The sequence below is a fragment of the Hemitrygon akajei genome, chromosome 15, assembly GCF_048418815.1.
Source record: "Hemitrygon akajei chromosome 15, sHemAka1.3, whole genome shotgun sequence".
Lineage (NCBI taxonomy): Eukaryota > Metazoa > Chordata > Chondrichthyes > Myliobatiformes > Dasyatidae > Hemitrygon > Hemitrygon akajei.
In genome coordinates this window covers 44,547,347-44,564,646 of record NC_133138.1, presented here as the reverse complement: position 1 = coordinate 44,564,646, position 17,300 = coordinate 44,547,347, and the positions used below count along the sequence as shown (strand labels likewise).

The 17,300-nt window shown below is 40.3% G+C and overlaps 1 protein-coding gene across 5 annotated transcripts in view; it reads left to right on the top strand.

Moving 5' to 3' along the window:
* Nucleotides 1–17,300, top strand: part of LOC140739299 (rho GTPase-activating protein 26-like) — a 180,159-nt gene that overhangs the window by 104,476 nt on the left and 58,383 nt on the right. For all 5 annotated transcript variants that reach the window (XR_012101597.1, XM_073067461.1, XM_073067462.1 and 2 more), the window contains exons 16-17: nt 8,280–8,338; nt 15,684–15,789. Coding sequence is in view for 4 of the 5 variants with exons in the window: in XM_073067461.1 (XP_072923562.1) it covers nt 8,280–8,338; nt 15,684–15,789 (165 nt within the window). In the remaining variant the exon portion in view is untranslated. The remainder of the gene's footprint in view (nt 1–8,279; nt 8,339–15,683; nt 15,790–17,300) is intronic.

Genomic DNA, 17,300 nt, shown 5'->3' with positions numbered 1-17,300 from the left:
AATCTTCTGGTCCTGAGCATGTATTCAAAAATGACACAAGTCAATCAGATGCAGATATTTTTCTTTAACCAAGTTGCTACTTGTCCTTGCGGGTATAATGAATACCATAAAACAGTTTGTAGAAAGGTAAGGAAATTTTTCAGTTCTCATTTAACAGATGACAACAAAGGACATAATTAAAAATGATGATCTGGATCCAGGATAAGAACACTTCACTTACAGACATCCATTTGACAAAGTGCCACACATGAGGCTGATAAACATGATAAGAGCCCATGGTATAACAGGAAATATACTAGTGTGGATAGAAGGTCAGTTGACTGGCAGGAGGCAAAGCCTGGGAATAAATGGGGCCTTGCAACACACGCAAAATACTCGAGGAACTCAGCAGGCCAGCAGCATCTATGGAAATGAGTAATCAAACAACATTTTGGTCTGAGACTCTTCATCAGGACGAGAGAAAAAAAGATGATGAATCAGAGTAAAGGAGACGGGGGAGGGGAGGGAGGGGAGGAAGAAACACAAGGTGATAGGTGAAACCAGGGGGGTGGCGGGAGGGGTGAAGTAAAGAGCTGGGGAGTTGATTAGTGAAAGAGATACAGGGCTGGAGAAGGGGGAATCTGATTGAAGAGCACTGAAGGCCATGGAAGGAAAAAAAGGAGGAACACAGGAGGGAGTTCAATTCTGTTCAATTGTTTTCAGTTCTGGTCACCTCATTACGGGAAGGTTGTGGAAGCTATTCAGAGGATGCAGAAGAGACTTACCAGGATGTTGCCTGGTTTGGCGAACAAGTCATATGAAGCAAGTTTAGCAGAGCTGGGACTTTTCTCTTTGGATTGTAAAAGAATGAGAGGGGACTTGATAGAGGTCTACAAGATTATGAGAGGCATAGATAGGGTGGATAGTTGGTACCTGTTTCCCAGGGCACCAGTAGCAAACACCAGAGGGCATATGTACAAAATTAAGGGAGGGAAGTTTAGGGGAGACATCAGGGGTAAGTTCTTTACACAGAGGGTTGTGAGTGCCTAGAATGACTTGCCAGAGATGGTGGTGGAGGCTAAAACATTAGGGGTATTTAAGAGCCTGTTGGACAGGCACATGGATGAAAGAAAAATAGAGGGTTATGGGGTAGTATAGGTTTAGTACTTTTTTTAAGGATTATATGGGTCGGCACAACATGGAGGGCTGAAGGGCCTGTACTGTGCTGTAATGTTCTATGGTTCTATGGAGGTGATGGGCTGGTAAGGAGATAAGGGGAGATAGGAAAAATGAGAATGGGGAATGGTGAAGGAGGAGGGGGGCATTACCATAAGTTCAAGAAATTGATTTTCATGCCATCAGATTTAAGGCTACCCAGATGGTGGCCTCAATGCGACAGTAGAGGAGGCTGTGGACTGACATGTTGGAATCATAGAACCATAGAACATTACAGCACAGAAACAGGCGTTTTGGCCCTTCTTGGCTGTGCCAAAACCATTTTTCTGCCTAGTCCCACTGACCTGCACCTGGGCCATATCCTTCCAAACCCCTCTCATCCATATACCTATCCCAAGTTTTTCTTAAATGTCAAAAGTGAGCCCGCATTCACCACTTCATCTGGCAGCTCATTCCACACTCCCACCACTCTGCGTGAAGAAACCTCCCCCCTAATGTTCCGTTTAAACTTTTCCCCTTCACCCTTAACATATGACCTCTAGTTTTTTTTCCCCCTAGCCTCAGTGGAAAAAGCCTGCTTGCATTCACTCTATCTATACCCATCATGATTTTATTTACCTCTATCAAATTTCCCTTCATTCTCCTACGCTCCAGGGAATAAAGTCCTAACTTATTCAACCTTTCTCTGTAATTCAGTTTCTCAAGTCCCGGCAACATCCTTGTAAACCTTCTCTACACTCTTTCAACCTTATTAATATCCTTCCTGTAATTATGTGACCAAAACTGCACACAATACTCCAAATTTGGTCTCACCAATGTCTTATACAACCTCACCATTACATTCCAACTCTTATACTCAATACTTTGATTTATAAAGGTCAATGTACCAAAAGCTCTCTTTACGACCCTATCCACCTGTGATGCTACTTTTAGGGAATTATGTATCTGAACCCCCAGATCCCTCTGCTGTACTGCACTCCTCAGTGTCCTACCATTTACCTTGTATGTTCTACCTTGGTTTGACCTTCCGAAGTGCAATACCTCACACTTGCCGGCATTAAACTCCATCTGCCATTTTTCAGCCCATTCCTCCAACTGGTCCAAATCCCTCTGCAAGCTTTGAAAACCTTCCTCACTGTCCACTACACCTCCAATCTTTGTATCATCAGCAAATTTGCTGATCCAATTTGCCACATTATCATCCAGATCATTGATATAGATGACAAATAACAATGGACCCAGCACTGATCCCCATGGCACACTACTTGTCACAGGCCTCCACTCAGAGAAGCAATCCTCCAATACCACTCTCTGGCTTCTTCCATTCAGCCAATGTCTAATCCAGTTTACTACCTCTCCATGTATACCTAGCGACTGAATCTTCCTAACTAACCTCCCATGCGGGACCTTGTCAAAGGCCTTACTGAAGTCCATGTATACAACATCCACTGCCTTCCCTTCATCCACTTTCCTGGTAACTTACTCGAAAAACTCTAATAGATTGGTTAAACATGACCTACCACGCACAAAGCCATGCTGACTTTTTCTAATAAGTCCCTGTCTATCCGAATACTTGTAGATCCTATCTCTTAGTATTCCTTCCAATAATTTACCTACCACCGATTTCATACTTACCGGCCTATAATTTCCCGGCTTACTTTTTGAGCCTTTTTTAAACAATGGAACTACATGAGCTATCCTCCAATCCTCTGGCACCTGACCCGTGGATATCAACATTTTAAATATTTCTGCCAGGGCCCCTGCAATTTCAACACTAGTCTCCTTCAAGGTCCGAGGGAATACCCTGTCAGGTCCTGGGGATTCATCTACTCTGATTTGCCTCAAGACAGCAAGCACCTCCTCCTCTTTAATCTGTATAAGTTCCATGACCTCCCTACTTGTTTGCCTTGTTTCCCTAGACTCCATTCCAGTTTCCTTAGTAAATACAGATGCAAAAAAACCATTTAATATCCCTCCCATTTCTTTTGGTTCCATACATAGCTGACCACTCTGATCTTCAAGAGGACCAATTTTATCCCTTACTATCCTTTTGCTCTTAACATACCTGTAGAAGCTCTTAGGATTATCCTTCACCCTGACTGCCAAAGCAATCTCATGTCTTCTTTTAGCCCTACTGATTTCTTTCTTAAGTATTTTCTTACTCTTTTTATACTCCTCAAGCATCTTATTTCCTCCCTGTTGCCTATACATGTTATACATCTCTCTCTTCTTTATCAGAATTCCAATATCCCTCGAGAACCAAGGTTCCTTACTCTTATTCATTTTGCCTTTAACCCTGACAGGAACATGCAAACTCTGCACTCTCAGAATTTCTCCTTTGAAGGCCTCCCACTTACCAATCACGTCCTTGCCAGAGAACAACCTGTCCCAATCTACGCTTTTTAGATCCTTTCTTATTTCTTCAAATTTGGCCTTTTTCCAGTTTAGAACTTCAACCCGAAGACCAGATCTATCTTTATCCATGATCAAGTTGAAACTAATGGCGTTATGATCACTGGAACCAAAGTGTTCCCCTACACACACTTCTGCACCTGCCCTAACAGGAATGGGAATGGGAATGGGAAATGGAATTAAAATGGGTGACCACTGGGAGATCCTGCTTTTTCTGGCTAACAGGGCTAACACTTGAAAGGACTGTTTGGGGCCCTGAATGGTAGTGAGGGAGGAGGTGTAGGGTCAGGTGCTTGTTTCACTTACAGGACAATCCTGATGAAGGGTTTTGGCCCGACTGTACTCTTTTCCATAGATGCTGCCTGGCATGCTGAGTTCCTCCGCATTTTGTGTGTTTTGTTTGGATTTCCAGTTATTTTAGGAACAGCTTCTTCCCCTCTACCATCAGATTTCTGAATGGACAATTAACCCATATATACTACCTCAATTTTTTTTCTAGTTTTTGCTCTCATTTTGCACTACTCATTTAATTTTTTAAAAATGTTTTTATTGTCATATATCATTTTTAATTTTTAATGTATTACAGTACTGCTGCCACAAGGCAATAAATTTCACAACATGTCTGTGATATTAAACCTGATTCTGATTCTGCATTTTTTAAACTCTTCAAGCACCTCATTTATTCCTTGCCTTTTATTCTAAGAGGAACATACAAATTCTGTACTTTCAACATTTCACTTTTGCCAAGCATCTCTTTGCCAGAAGCCAGCCTATCCAACTCCACACTTAACATATCCTTTCAGATGCAATCAAAATTGGCCTTTCTCCAATTTAGAATATCAACCCGAGGACCAATCCTATCTTTCAAAGTCCCACTTAATCCCTTCGCTGTACAATAAATCTTTCTTCTAGTTTTGTCTACTTTTGAATGGTAGCAGGTTTCATGTAATCCATCCTTTTCCAGACATTGAAATACCCCATTCTATCTACATATGTGTTCCTTTATCTCCTGTTAACTTTTGGCAGGTTTCAAATACCCACATCACGCCTCCCCATCAAGCAAAATGGGACATCCTTTTTGTACCTAATCCCTCTCCATGTAGCTCTAGGTAATACGGAAAGATAAACAGGAAAGCAAAGGAGGTGGGGTGGCACTCTTGTTTAGGGATGAAATCAGGGCAATTGTGAGAGACGATATAAGATCTACAGGAGCAGAATGTTGAGTCCATCTGGGTAGAGATTAAGAATAGTAAAGGGAAAAAATCACTGTTGAGTGTAGTCTAATAAAAAATATTGCAGTGGCAGAGGCGATTAACCAAGAAATAACTGAGGCTTGTAAGAACGGGACGGCAGTTGTCATGGGGGATTTTAACTTCCACATAGACTGGGTGAATCAGGTTGGTCAAGGAAGTCTTGAGGAGGACTTCATAGAATGCATCTTGAGCAGCATGTTAGTGAACCTACAAGGGAAAATACGATCTTAGATCTAGTCCTGTGCAATGAGACAGGTAAGATTAATGATCTTGTAGTCAGGGATCCTCATAGAAAGTGTGATCATTTCCCCAATCTTATTTCTCTCTTTCTGTTTAGCAAAACCTTTTGAACTGGGCTGTTGTTGATATTTTTCTCTGGGAAACAATTCCTGCCCCCAATCCCCATGTATCCCATCAGTAAACGCAATATGTTTGTTTGAGAGTGGAGTACACACACCTGCTTGCCTTTACTGCACTTCTGAGTGGTTACCTCTCTTCTCTTTGTGTATCTCACAGGTGACCAACTTGCAAAACTTACTATCTGCTGTATTTTCCACATTCTGAATATTTCATAGTGAATGCACAGGTGTAGCCACCAGGAGCATTGGATATGGCCCTGATCTCCCACATTTCACAGGAGGCATATACCACTGCCCTTCTTTCCCAGTTAGAAGGAAGAGAGAAAAATGGTCACTACTCAGCTGGTTCTCACTAAATCTTGTTGCTTAGCAAAGTCAATACTTCTCCCCAACAGCAGTACTTTGACCTCATAGCCCTTCTCACTTTATGGTTGCTCATTTTCTAATGATCTAGTAAATACTGTCAACCCACTGCTACTTCTGGATTTACCTATCTGGTTGGCCTGAGAAGCAGGTGAAGGCCAGCTTCTTGTATTAACAAAGGCAGTTTGATGATGCTAGCACAGGTTCAACAGGATGAATAGATTCCTTTTGGGCTGCTTTGTTCAATGAACTAATTTCCTTTCTAGGGCCATTGAAAATGAACCACATTAGTCAAGATGGACAAATAACTCAGAATGGATATGAATCGTAGATTTCCTACCCAAAAAGTCACTGGTGATGTGATTAGATTCGTATTTTGGATAGGGTGGTGTAGAAAGCTTTTGGTATGCTGGCCTTTATAAATCAGAGCATTGAGTATAGGAGTTGGGATATAATGTTAAAATTGTACAAGGCATTGGTAAGGTCAAATTTGGAGTATTGTGTACAGTTCTGGTCACTGAATTATAGGAAAGATGTCAACAAAATAGAGAGAGTACAGAGGAGATTTACTAGAATGTTACCTGGGTTTCAGCACCTAAGTTACAGAGAAAGATTGAACAAGTTAGGTCTTTATTCTTTGGAGCGTAGAAGGTTGAAGGGGGACTTGATAGAGGTATTTAAAATTATGAGGGGGGTAGATAGAGTTGATGTGGATAGGCTTTTTCCATTGCGAGTAGGGGCGATTTAAACAAGAGGACATGAGTTGAGACTTAGGGGGCAAAAGTTTAGGGGTAACACAAGGGGGAATTTCTTTACTCAGAGAGTGGTAGCTGTGTGGAACGAGCTTCCAGTAGAAGTGGTAGAGGCAGGTTCGATATTGTCATTTAAAGTAAAATTGGATAGGTATATGGACAGGAAAGGAATGGAGGGTTATGGGCTGAGTGCAGGTCGGTGGGACTAGGTGAGAGTAAGCGTTCAGCACAGACTAGAAGGGTCGAGATGGCCTGTTTCCATGCTGTAATTATTATATGGTAAATAAAAACAGAAAATGCTGGCCATACTTATTTTCAGCAGGGTTATTGACCATGAGTTTTTATTTTGACTTATGAACTATTTTTTATTTTTATTATATTTTTAAAACAAATTTAATTTCTAAACCTATCAAAGGTTTCTAAAGTACATTTAATGTAAGAGAAATATGTACGATATACATCCTGAAATGCTTTTTCTTTGCAAGTCCACGAAAACAGAGGAGAGCCCCAAAGAATGAATGACAGTTAGATGTTAGAACCACAAAGCCCCCCCCCCAGCTGCCCCCTCCTGCATGTAAGCAGCAGCAAAGCAACAACCCCCCCCTCCCACACCAGCAAAAAAATGCATTGGCACCCACCACCGAGCACTCAAGCATGCAGCAAAGCAACAGCAAAGACACAGACTTGCAGTACCCCAAAGGCTACTCATTCACCCAGTGTTCAACATACCACAGGCTCTCTCTCTCCCTAATAAGGGGGAAAGAGATTTCTCCATTTCACAGTGAAAGGAGAGACCTAACAACCACTCACTGGTTTACAATGTTAAAAGTCATTGCATCACTTTTTCCAAGCTCTGTGCCCAAAGATCTTGGGTCTCTGGGCACACAGCCAGAGATCTTCCAACTCCCATGACACACCGATCTCTTGGTGGCACATCGACCTTTGATCCGCCCATCTCCAGAGCCATGAGATCTTAGTCCTCCGAAGTCGAGCTTATCTCTTAGGCTGCATCCTTGGCATGTTGAATAACGGCCAGTCATGAAATCCTGAGAGCAGGTCCCATTCCTGCAAAGAGCTGAAGTCAGCGTGTAACTTCAGGTCAGGGTCTTCAAAAACACCCTGAAAGAGAAAATAGAGATATTAAAGATTGAAATGGAGCTGTTTCCGAAGATGCAAGCAAAAGAGTCGCTGTTTAGCACCATCATAACTAAGCTCTGGCCTTTTATTTTATTTACTGGTTTGGGTAACTGAATGACAAATATTATAATGTAATATACTACATAATTTAGTATAATATACAGCGCCTGTACTTGCCAAATATGGAGATTTGGCATGCCATCAAAAACCTTGGCAAATTTCAATAGATGTGTGGTGTAAAGTGTACTGACTGGCTGATTCACAGCCTGGTATGGGAACAACAATGCCTTTAAGTGGAAAATCCAACAAAAAGTAGTGGATTTGACCCAGTACATCACGGATAAAACTCTCCCAACCATGGAGCACATTTACATGAAACATTGCCATCCATCATCAAAGATCCTCACCATCCAGGCCATGCTCTTTTCTCACTGCTGCCATCAAGTAGAAGGTACAAGTGCTTCAGGACTCACACCACCATGTTCAAGAACAGTTACTACCCCTCAACCATCAGGCTGTTGAACAAATCAGGATAACTACACTCATTCTACTTCTGGTGTTCCCACAACCAGTGGTCTCACTTTAAGGACTCTTTATATTGTTGTTTATTGCTATTTATTTATATTTGCTTTTGTGCAGTTTGCTGTCCATTGATCCTATTTACAGTTGCTGTTCTATAAATTTGCTACATATGCCCGCAGAAAAAGAATCTCAGGGTTGGATATGGTGGCATGTATGTACTCTGAAAATAAATTTACTTTGACTGTGACTTTGACTTTGATAACTTATGATGCGGCACCTATTTAGGCTTCATTGATAGTAATTTTGATTATTTACTTTCCTTTCAGAGTGCTTCCAGCTCCATTGATGACATTCCAATTGCAACATAGCTTTATCAAAGCAGCGAGTAAGTGAAGAAATTTTATTTTCTTGTCTGCAAGAAATTATCACAAAGAAATGTAGCATTCTTTAGAACCATTAAATCTGCTGCTTCCAACAGGCATATGTAGTTTGTAATGTTTTTCCTGGTAATTCAGTGTCATAATACTTTTTCTCAGCATTATGCAATTGGTACTATCAGAATACGGTTTTAATATGAATCCATACCTTTCAACACCATTAACACCTGTCCACCTCCCCAGGTCACCAACAAGTCCCAATTATCCTGACCCATGCCGCTGCCGCAACTGAATTAGATGTGGTGGGACCAAAACAGTTGTCTCATCACATGTACACCTTACTGGAATTTTAAGGTGTACATTTAGGGTGTACATTTTAAGAGTCTACATTCTCTTATTATTCAGAACACTTTTCCTAATTCACATACTGAAAGGTGAAGAAGGAGATGCTGCGCAATTATTCCGACTAGAGGATTTCACATTACTAATATAGGATCATTCTAGAAAGTTGAGCTTCCTCAATTTTAAAGTTTCCAAAGTTCAAGTACATTTATTATCAAGGAATGTATAAATCATACAACCTTGAGATTTGCTTGTTTACAGGCAGCTACAAAGCAAGAAACCTGAAAGAACCCAATTAAAAAAAAACACCAACACCTGATGTGCAGAGAAGAGGGAAACAAACTCAAATCATGCAAACAGTAGAAGCGAGCAAGAACATTCCGAACCAAAATGAGTCCTTGGATCCAAACCCTGGAGCATCCTGGAGCAGGCCCGAAGCCTCGGTAATAGTTCATCATACTATTGTCTTCATAGGCTCAGTGCCTTGGAGACAGTGATAGAGTTATTGAGGAGTACAACACAGAAACGGACCTTTCGGCCCATCTAGTCCTTGCTGAAACATTTTAGACTGCCTACTCTTATCGACCTGCACCGTGACAATAGTCCTCCATATCCCTACCATCCATGTACCTATCCAAACTTCTCTTAAAAATTGAAATTGAACTTGCATGCACCACTTATGCTGGTAGTTCATTCTACACTCTCATGACCCTTTGAATGAAGAAGTTTCCCCTGTGTTCCCTTTAAACTTTCTACCTTTCACCCTTAATGCATGACCTCTAGTAGTCCCACCAAACCTCAGTGGAAAAAGCCTGTTTGCATTTACCCTATCTATACCTCTCATAATTCTGTATACCTCAATCAAATCTCTTCTCAGTCTTTTACATTCTCAAGAATACAGTCCTAACTTATTCAATCTTTCTATGTAATTCAGATCCTCCAGTCCTGGCAACATACTTGTAAATTTTCTCTGCACTCTTTCAACCTCGTTTATATTCTTCCTGTGGGTATGTGACCATAACTGTACAGAATATTCCAAATTAGGCCCCACCAACGTCTGATGCAGCTTCAGCAGAACATTCCATCTTCTGTATTTAATACATTGATTTATGGTGGCCAGTGTGCCAAAAGCTTTCTTTATGACCCTGTCTACCTGTGATGGCACTTCCAACAATTTATGTACTTGTATTACCAGATCCCTTTGTTCTGCCACAGTCCTTGGTGTCCTACCATTCACTGAGTAAAGCCTGCCTTGGTTGGTCCTACCAAAGTGCAAAACCTCACACTTGTCTGCATTAAATTCAATCTGCCATTTTTCTGACCATTTTTCCAGCTGATGCAGATCCCTTGCAAGACATGATAGCCTTCCACACTGTCTCCTTCACCCCCAATAGAGGTGTCATCCGCAAATTTGCTGATCCAATTAACTACATTATCGTCCAGATAATTGATATGCAGTCGATGACAAACAACAAAGGATGCAGCACCGATCCCTGCGGCACACCACTAGTCACAGACTTCCTTTCAGAGAGGCAACTCTCTGGGATCACTCTCTAGCTTCTGCCATAAAGCTAATGTCTAATACAATTTACTGCTCATCCTGAAAGCCGAGTGACTGAACCTTCTTGACCAGACTCCCATGGGATCTTGTCAAATGCCTTACTAAAGTCCATGTAGACAACATCCACTGCCTTGCCTTCATCCGCTTTCTTGGTAACTTCCTCAAAAAACTCTTAAGATTGGTTAGGTATGACCTGCCATACTAACTATCCTTAACCAGTCCATGTCTATCCAAATACTTATATATCTGGCCCCTTAAAATACCTTCCAATCACTTTCCCACAACTAATGTCAGACTCATCAGCCTATAATTTCTGGTTTATGTTTAGAGCCTTTTTTAAACAGCAGAACAACATTGGCCATTCTCAAATCTTATAGTATCTCTCCTGTTACTAAGGATGTTTTAAATCTCTCTATTAGGGCCTTGGCAATTTCTGCACTTAACTCCCGTACGGTCCAGGGAAACACCATGTCAGGCCCTAGGGATTTATCCACCTTTATTTGCCTCAGGGTAGCAAACACCTCCTCTTCGTAATCTGTACAGGGTCCATGAAGTTGATACTGCTTTGCCTCATCTCTGAAATGAGCATCGGGGGAGAGCGAGAGGAATTGGCTCTCACCTCTGATCTCATCTGTTTTGGCTAGCATTTAAATTGTCCAAACAGCATATTGTACCTCACACTAAGACCCGGGCACAGTAACAGCACGGTAACAGGCCTTCCTCGCCCCACAACCCTAAGCCGCCCAGTTACACGCATATGACAAATTAAGCTAGTAACCTGTATGTCTTTGGAGTGTGGGAGGAAACCAGAACACCAGAGCAAAACCACACAGTCCACAGGGAGAATATACAAACTCCTTACAGACAGTGATGGGATTGAACCAGGGTCATGAACTCTTTAATAGCATTCTACCAACCACTATACTTGAAGATGGTCACAATCATAGCATCATTTATCATTTATCAAGATACTGCGCGGTATAGGCCCTTCCAGACCCTGGAGCTGTGCCACCCAGCAAATCCCCCAATTTAATCCTAGCCTAATCACGGGACAATTTTACAATGCCATTTAACCTATAAGACAATTTATCTCTGGACTGTGGGAGGAAACTGGCACACCCAGAGGAACTCCATGCAGTCACGGGGAGAACGTACAAACTCCTTACAGGCAGCGATGGGACTTGAATCCGGATTGCTGGTACTGTAAAGCATTGTACTAGTCACTATGCTACCATTCATCTTTGAGGATCCCTGGTAAGTCTTCCAGTTCCCAGGTGTAGAAAATTAATTTACAAGTTTATGAATTAACTTTCTCTCTGGAAAGTTTTTGATCTGCCGGCTCCTGTACCCTTGCTTTATTTTTCAGTTGTCATGTAATTCATTATCTGTTGTTGGTCTAGTGTGGTGGTGAGACTAAACCAGATGGTTTGCTATAAATGGGGGATGAAAAACACTTGTGTCAAAGACATGGTCATGGTTGAGGGGTTCTTTGAAGTGCTTCTTACATCATTCATTGTCTGCCTCACTTTTACCTTGACAAATCCACTGCTGTTCTTGGCTTTCTATAGGATAGGCCTTGACAACACTGAAGAATCATCACTCAGTGACCATTTTATTAGGTATAGCCGTCCATCTGCTCTTTAATGGAAGTACCTAATTAGTCAATCATGTAGTGGCAACTGAATGCATAAAAGCATGCAGACATGGTCAAGAGGTTTACTTGAAGCAGAATCAAGTTTAATATCACCAGCATATGTTGTGAAATTTTTGCAATACATAATAAAAATGCATTGTTAAAAATATAAATTGCAATAAGAAATACATATGCAAAATTAAATTAAGATGTGCAATAAGAGAACAGAAATATCTAGTGGGGTACTGCTCATGGATTCATTTCCCATTCTGAAATCTGATGGAAGAGGTGAAGAAGCTGTTCCTGAAACATTCGGCCTCCTGTACCACCTCCTTGATTGTTGAAATGATAAGAGGGCATGTCCTGGGTAATGGGGGTCCTTAATGAAGGCTGAAAACTTTTGAGGCATTGCCTTTTGAAAATGTCTTTGAAGTTGGAGAGGCTAGTGCCCCTGGTGGGGCTGATATGTTTACAACTTCCTGCAGCTTTTTCTAATACTTTGCAGTGGCCCCTCCAAACCAGATGGTGTTGCAACCATTTAGAATGCTCTCCATTATGTTGTTCAGACCAAACATCAGAATGAGGAAGACATGAGAACTAAATGATTTTAACCATTGAATCAATGTTGGTGCCAGACCATATCTCAGAAAGAAATGATTTCCTGGGATTTTCACCTACAACAATCTCTAGAGTTTACAGAGAATGGTACAAGACAAAAAAAAAAACAACCAGTGAGCAGCAGTTCTGTGGCAAAAATGCCTTGTTAATGAGGGAGGTTGAGGAGAATGGCCAAACTGGTTCAAGCTGACAGGGAGGCAGCAGTAACTCAAATAACCATGCAGTACAGCACGTCGACTCTTGAAGTGAATTGGCTACAGCAATTTGCTACAGCACAAACATGCACTCAGTGGCCACTTTATTAAGCACAAGAGGTACTTAAAAAAAGTGGCCACTGAATGTACGAATGTCATCAGCAAGTTAGTGGACCACTTGTGATCTTTCCATCCACAATCTCTTCTTTAGAACTTTATTTTGAATCGTGGATGGCAGATTTAGCTATTCCCTGTAAAGATGGTGGAGCCACCGATCCAAGAACACCTTGCATTTGCAGCTAGTTAATATCTGGATTTCCTGGGTCATTCTTTTTAACCATTCCTGGTGCTTTTAGAGAAGTTAAATGTTTTTGCAAGTGCAAATCTGGTTAAGAATTCGGGGGAATCCATGTATAGTGGATTATCTGCAGCCACTTTTTTATTGCAGTCTACAGATAGTTTTAAAGCACAGTTTTGAAGAGCTACCTGCTAATCTCTTGCCTTGATGAAGCTTGGAGTTGTACATTTTGGGAGTATAGTTGTTTTATTCTACCATGACCCTGGGCCACTCACTGGAATCAGCTAAGTGTAAACAAGACCTCATTGATGATAGATAGATAGATAGATAGATAGATAGATAGATAGATAGATACTTTATTCATCCCCATGGGGAAATTCAACTTTTTTCCAATGTCCCATACACTTGTTGTAGCAAAACTAATTACATACAGTACTTAACTCAGTAAAAAATATGATATGCATCTAAATCACTATCTCAAAAAGCATTAATAATAGCTTTTAAAAAGTTCTTAAGTCCTGGCGGTAGAATTGTAAAGCCTAATGGCATTGGGGAGTATTGACCTCTTCATCCTGTCTGAGGAGCATTGCATCGATAGTAACCTGTCGCTGAAACTGCTTCTCTGTCTCTGGATGGTGCTATGTAGAGGATGTTCAGAGTTTTCCATAATTGACAGTAGCCTACTCAGCGCCCTTCGCTCAGCTACCGATGTTAAACTCTCCAGTACTTTGCCCACGACAGAGCCCGCCTTCCTTACCAGCTTATTAAGACGTGAGGCGTCCCTCTTCTTAATGCTTCCTCCCCAACACGCCACCACAAAGAAGAGGGCGCTCTCCACAACTGACCAATAGAACATCTTCAGCATCTCACTACAGACATTGAATGACGCCAACCTTCTAAGGAAGTACAGTTGACTCTGTGCCTTCCTGCACAAGGCATCTGTGTTGGCAGTCCAGTCTAGCTTCTCGTCTAACTGTACTCCCAGATACTTGTAGGTCTTAACCTGCTCCACACATTCTCCATTAATGATCACTGGCTCCATATGAGGCCTAGATCTCCTAAAGTCCACCACCATCTCCTTGGTCTTGGTGATATTGAGACGCAGGTAGTTTGAGTTGCACCATATCACAAAGTCCTGTATCAGTTTCCTATACTCCTCCTCCTGTCCATTCCTGACACACCCCACTATGGCCGTGTCATCAGCGAACTTCTGCACATGGCAGACACTGACATTAGTTCACTTACCCTGCCAGTGCACTTAGAGGGCTTTATAGAGACAATATAGTTCTACTTATGGAAAATGGTTCATGATATAGCAGTGTAGAGAAGTTCAGGGATTACTGATAGAATTCTGGTCCTTGACCTTGATGGTTGTGGCAGTGAGGTAACTGAAAGAGCAATTTTAAAAGTTTCAAGGAAATTAAAGAGCTTTTTTCTAGACTGTTTGAGAGGAAAGAAAACATTAGAATATTTGTGCGGGCTTTCCAAAGAGTCTGTTCCTTATCATTTAAAACCTAATCTATCATAGGCTCAAACCTACCTAAATCCTATCTTGGGAGAGAGTTATCCATAAATAAATACTCTTCTAAATATAATTAAGACAAACTGCTGTGCACTTGCTCCACTGACATCACCGCTATATTGGCCTGGTGCTTGTAACAAATAAGTCTTTTGGTTCCCTTGAATGTAGTGTAGTGCACAGAAGATGTGGATCAGTGGAATTGTGGCATTCAGTATTGATCCCTAGCAGATATTCTGCTTGAATATAAAATTAAAACTCCACCACAGCTAACCTGACCTTAGTGTGAATACATACTTAGTTTTTTTTCAATGTATGAACCCCCTCCCCCAATCCATCACATCCAACACAGAAGTATTTGCAGTAACATGGAATAATATAATTTTCCTGAGCCAAGCTATTCATTAAGAACAGCGAAGACCTGGATAAAGTACAATCATGACCTGAAAGCCTAAATTCAAATGTTTTAACAGACTATTCATCCAAACCAACTTGAGTCTGACATGCTCAAGTTGGATAAAATGGCTTAGTTCTGTTGGAATATTGTTTTTATAAAGTAGTTTTATGGAATCAAGTTACTTTTAATTTGACAGTAAATTCAGAAGTCATGGTATTTTATATTAACATAAAGTATATTTTCTTTTTGTGATGACATGATTTAAACTACAAAACTAGATTTATTAAACAAATGCCAATTAATGGACCACTCGGTCATTGTGATCACCAAACTTACTTTCTTTCTTTTCAAATCTTTTTATTAATTTTAAGAAAAACATAAGTAAAATATGAGTACAAAACATTTGAGAGTACACAATTAATAGTTTAAATAAACAATCAGATATGTATTAATCAATATATAAAGTCTCCCAAACTCATAGTATTAATGTAAAGGAATTAAGAAAAAGAGAAAAAAGAAAAAAAAACCCCAAAAAACTAAGAGAATTAAAAAAAAACTAATAAAAAAAACTAACCAACATGGGCAATTGCATAATGTTAAATACATACAGTAGTGCCGATAACTCCGAACCTCCATCCACACAATTCAGGATAGTAACAATAAGGTTCAGGATCAGACCATTTAATTCATATGAAAATGTTGAATAAATGGTCTCCAAGTTTCCTCAAATTTAACACCAAACTTACTAGAGGTAAATCATAAATATTGTATTTGTTTTTGATTCCCAATAGAGTTGGACAATCCAGAATCAAGACTGTCTGAGATACATAAATATGTTCATCGGCTACCGGAGAAAAACAAGACAATGTTGGAAATAACTATAAAACATCTGGCAAAGTAAGACGAAGCTTATTACTTTAGTTTGTTTGAATAGTTACTGTTTCTTTGAAACTTTAACAAAATTTTATTTACTAAATATATATGTTAATTGTCATGTAATAAATGCTGAATACGATAATATGACAGCAATTGGAAAGGTATTCACCAAATATTACTATGGAGTCTTAAGCAGCAGCTTACTTCTTCAGGCCTCAGGGTTTGTAATTTTTGTGGGCTAGTTGAAGGCAGCATCGCTAATGGTAGGAAATACAGCTGGATGTAAATTAACATGAACAATATGAGATTGTCTTCTGCTGTAGATCATATTATGGATAGCTACAAAATGTTTTGTAAGCATTAAGTCTTTGTTTCACTCAGTTCATGGGTGAAGCATTTTATCAAAATTCGATGTCTTCAGTACAGCTGAGTTGAGGCCTCCGTTGGTCAGGGTCAATTATGGACGTTGCATCCTAGCTGTCTAGAATGCAAGCCAGGGCATTTAAATATGGAGAGCAATCTGTTGCCCATGTATTAAGCTCCCCCTTTCCATGCATCTGATGAACCCAAAGGAACAACAGAGACCAATACAGTTTGGCACCAGCAGCATCACAGGAGTTGCCAGGACTGCTGGACTGCTTTAGGGACTCCAGCTCCAGATTTTTCCCTGGGGGGTTATTCCCATAGCCTTCCCCATGAGTGGGTATAGCCACAAGGCAGCTGAGGTTTGAGATAAGAGTTTTTCTTTTCCTAGATGAGCTGCCAACCACAGATGACAAGCCTGATCTGCCTGAAGTGATTGGTTTATAAGGGACCAGTAACCCGCCTTTGCCCCTTCTCTAGTACAATGGTCTGTAATATGTATGTCTTTGACATCGTCATTATGAAAGGTCAAATCAAAACAAAAAATGTAGCTGAAACTCTTGAATATGAAAAAGTGTCTTTTTGTTGAAAAAAATTAGATGATTTTGGCTACGGTGAAGGCACTAGGTTTAATCTTCATTTTACTGAATCAGCCCTATTTTAACCCTAAATAGCTAAATCTGATGTGTTTTAGACATGCATTTTGGAAATATATCTATTGTAAATTATCACTCAATCAAACATTTAAATATTATTTAATTGTAATATCCTTTCCTGGTCTTTGAGATTTTTTTCATAATCTTGCATCGATCATGATATTCCCTATTAAGGTAATATCATGACCAATGTCAGTCGATCATATTATGACAATACAAGATATCATTGACATGAGTTATTCAATGTCAGTTGATGAATCTCATTTATTTTAAATTAAACAAATCTAACAGTTTACAGCAGAATTGCAATCAATAGTGGCTTGTGCTATCTAGCTTCTAGTTCATAGTAGTTCAATTATTTATTGAGTGGCTCAGTGAATACATTTTGCTCTTTCTTGTAATATCTTTTGTGTAAGTGTTGGCTTATCTTAAGGTGTTTGTAATTATACAGCTGTGCAGTATTAGTAGCCTACCATGTGAAGTTGATACTAATGATGTGGCCATTCCCCTAGA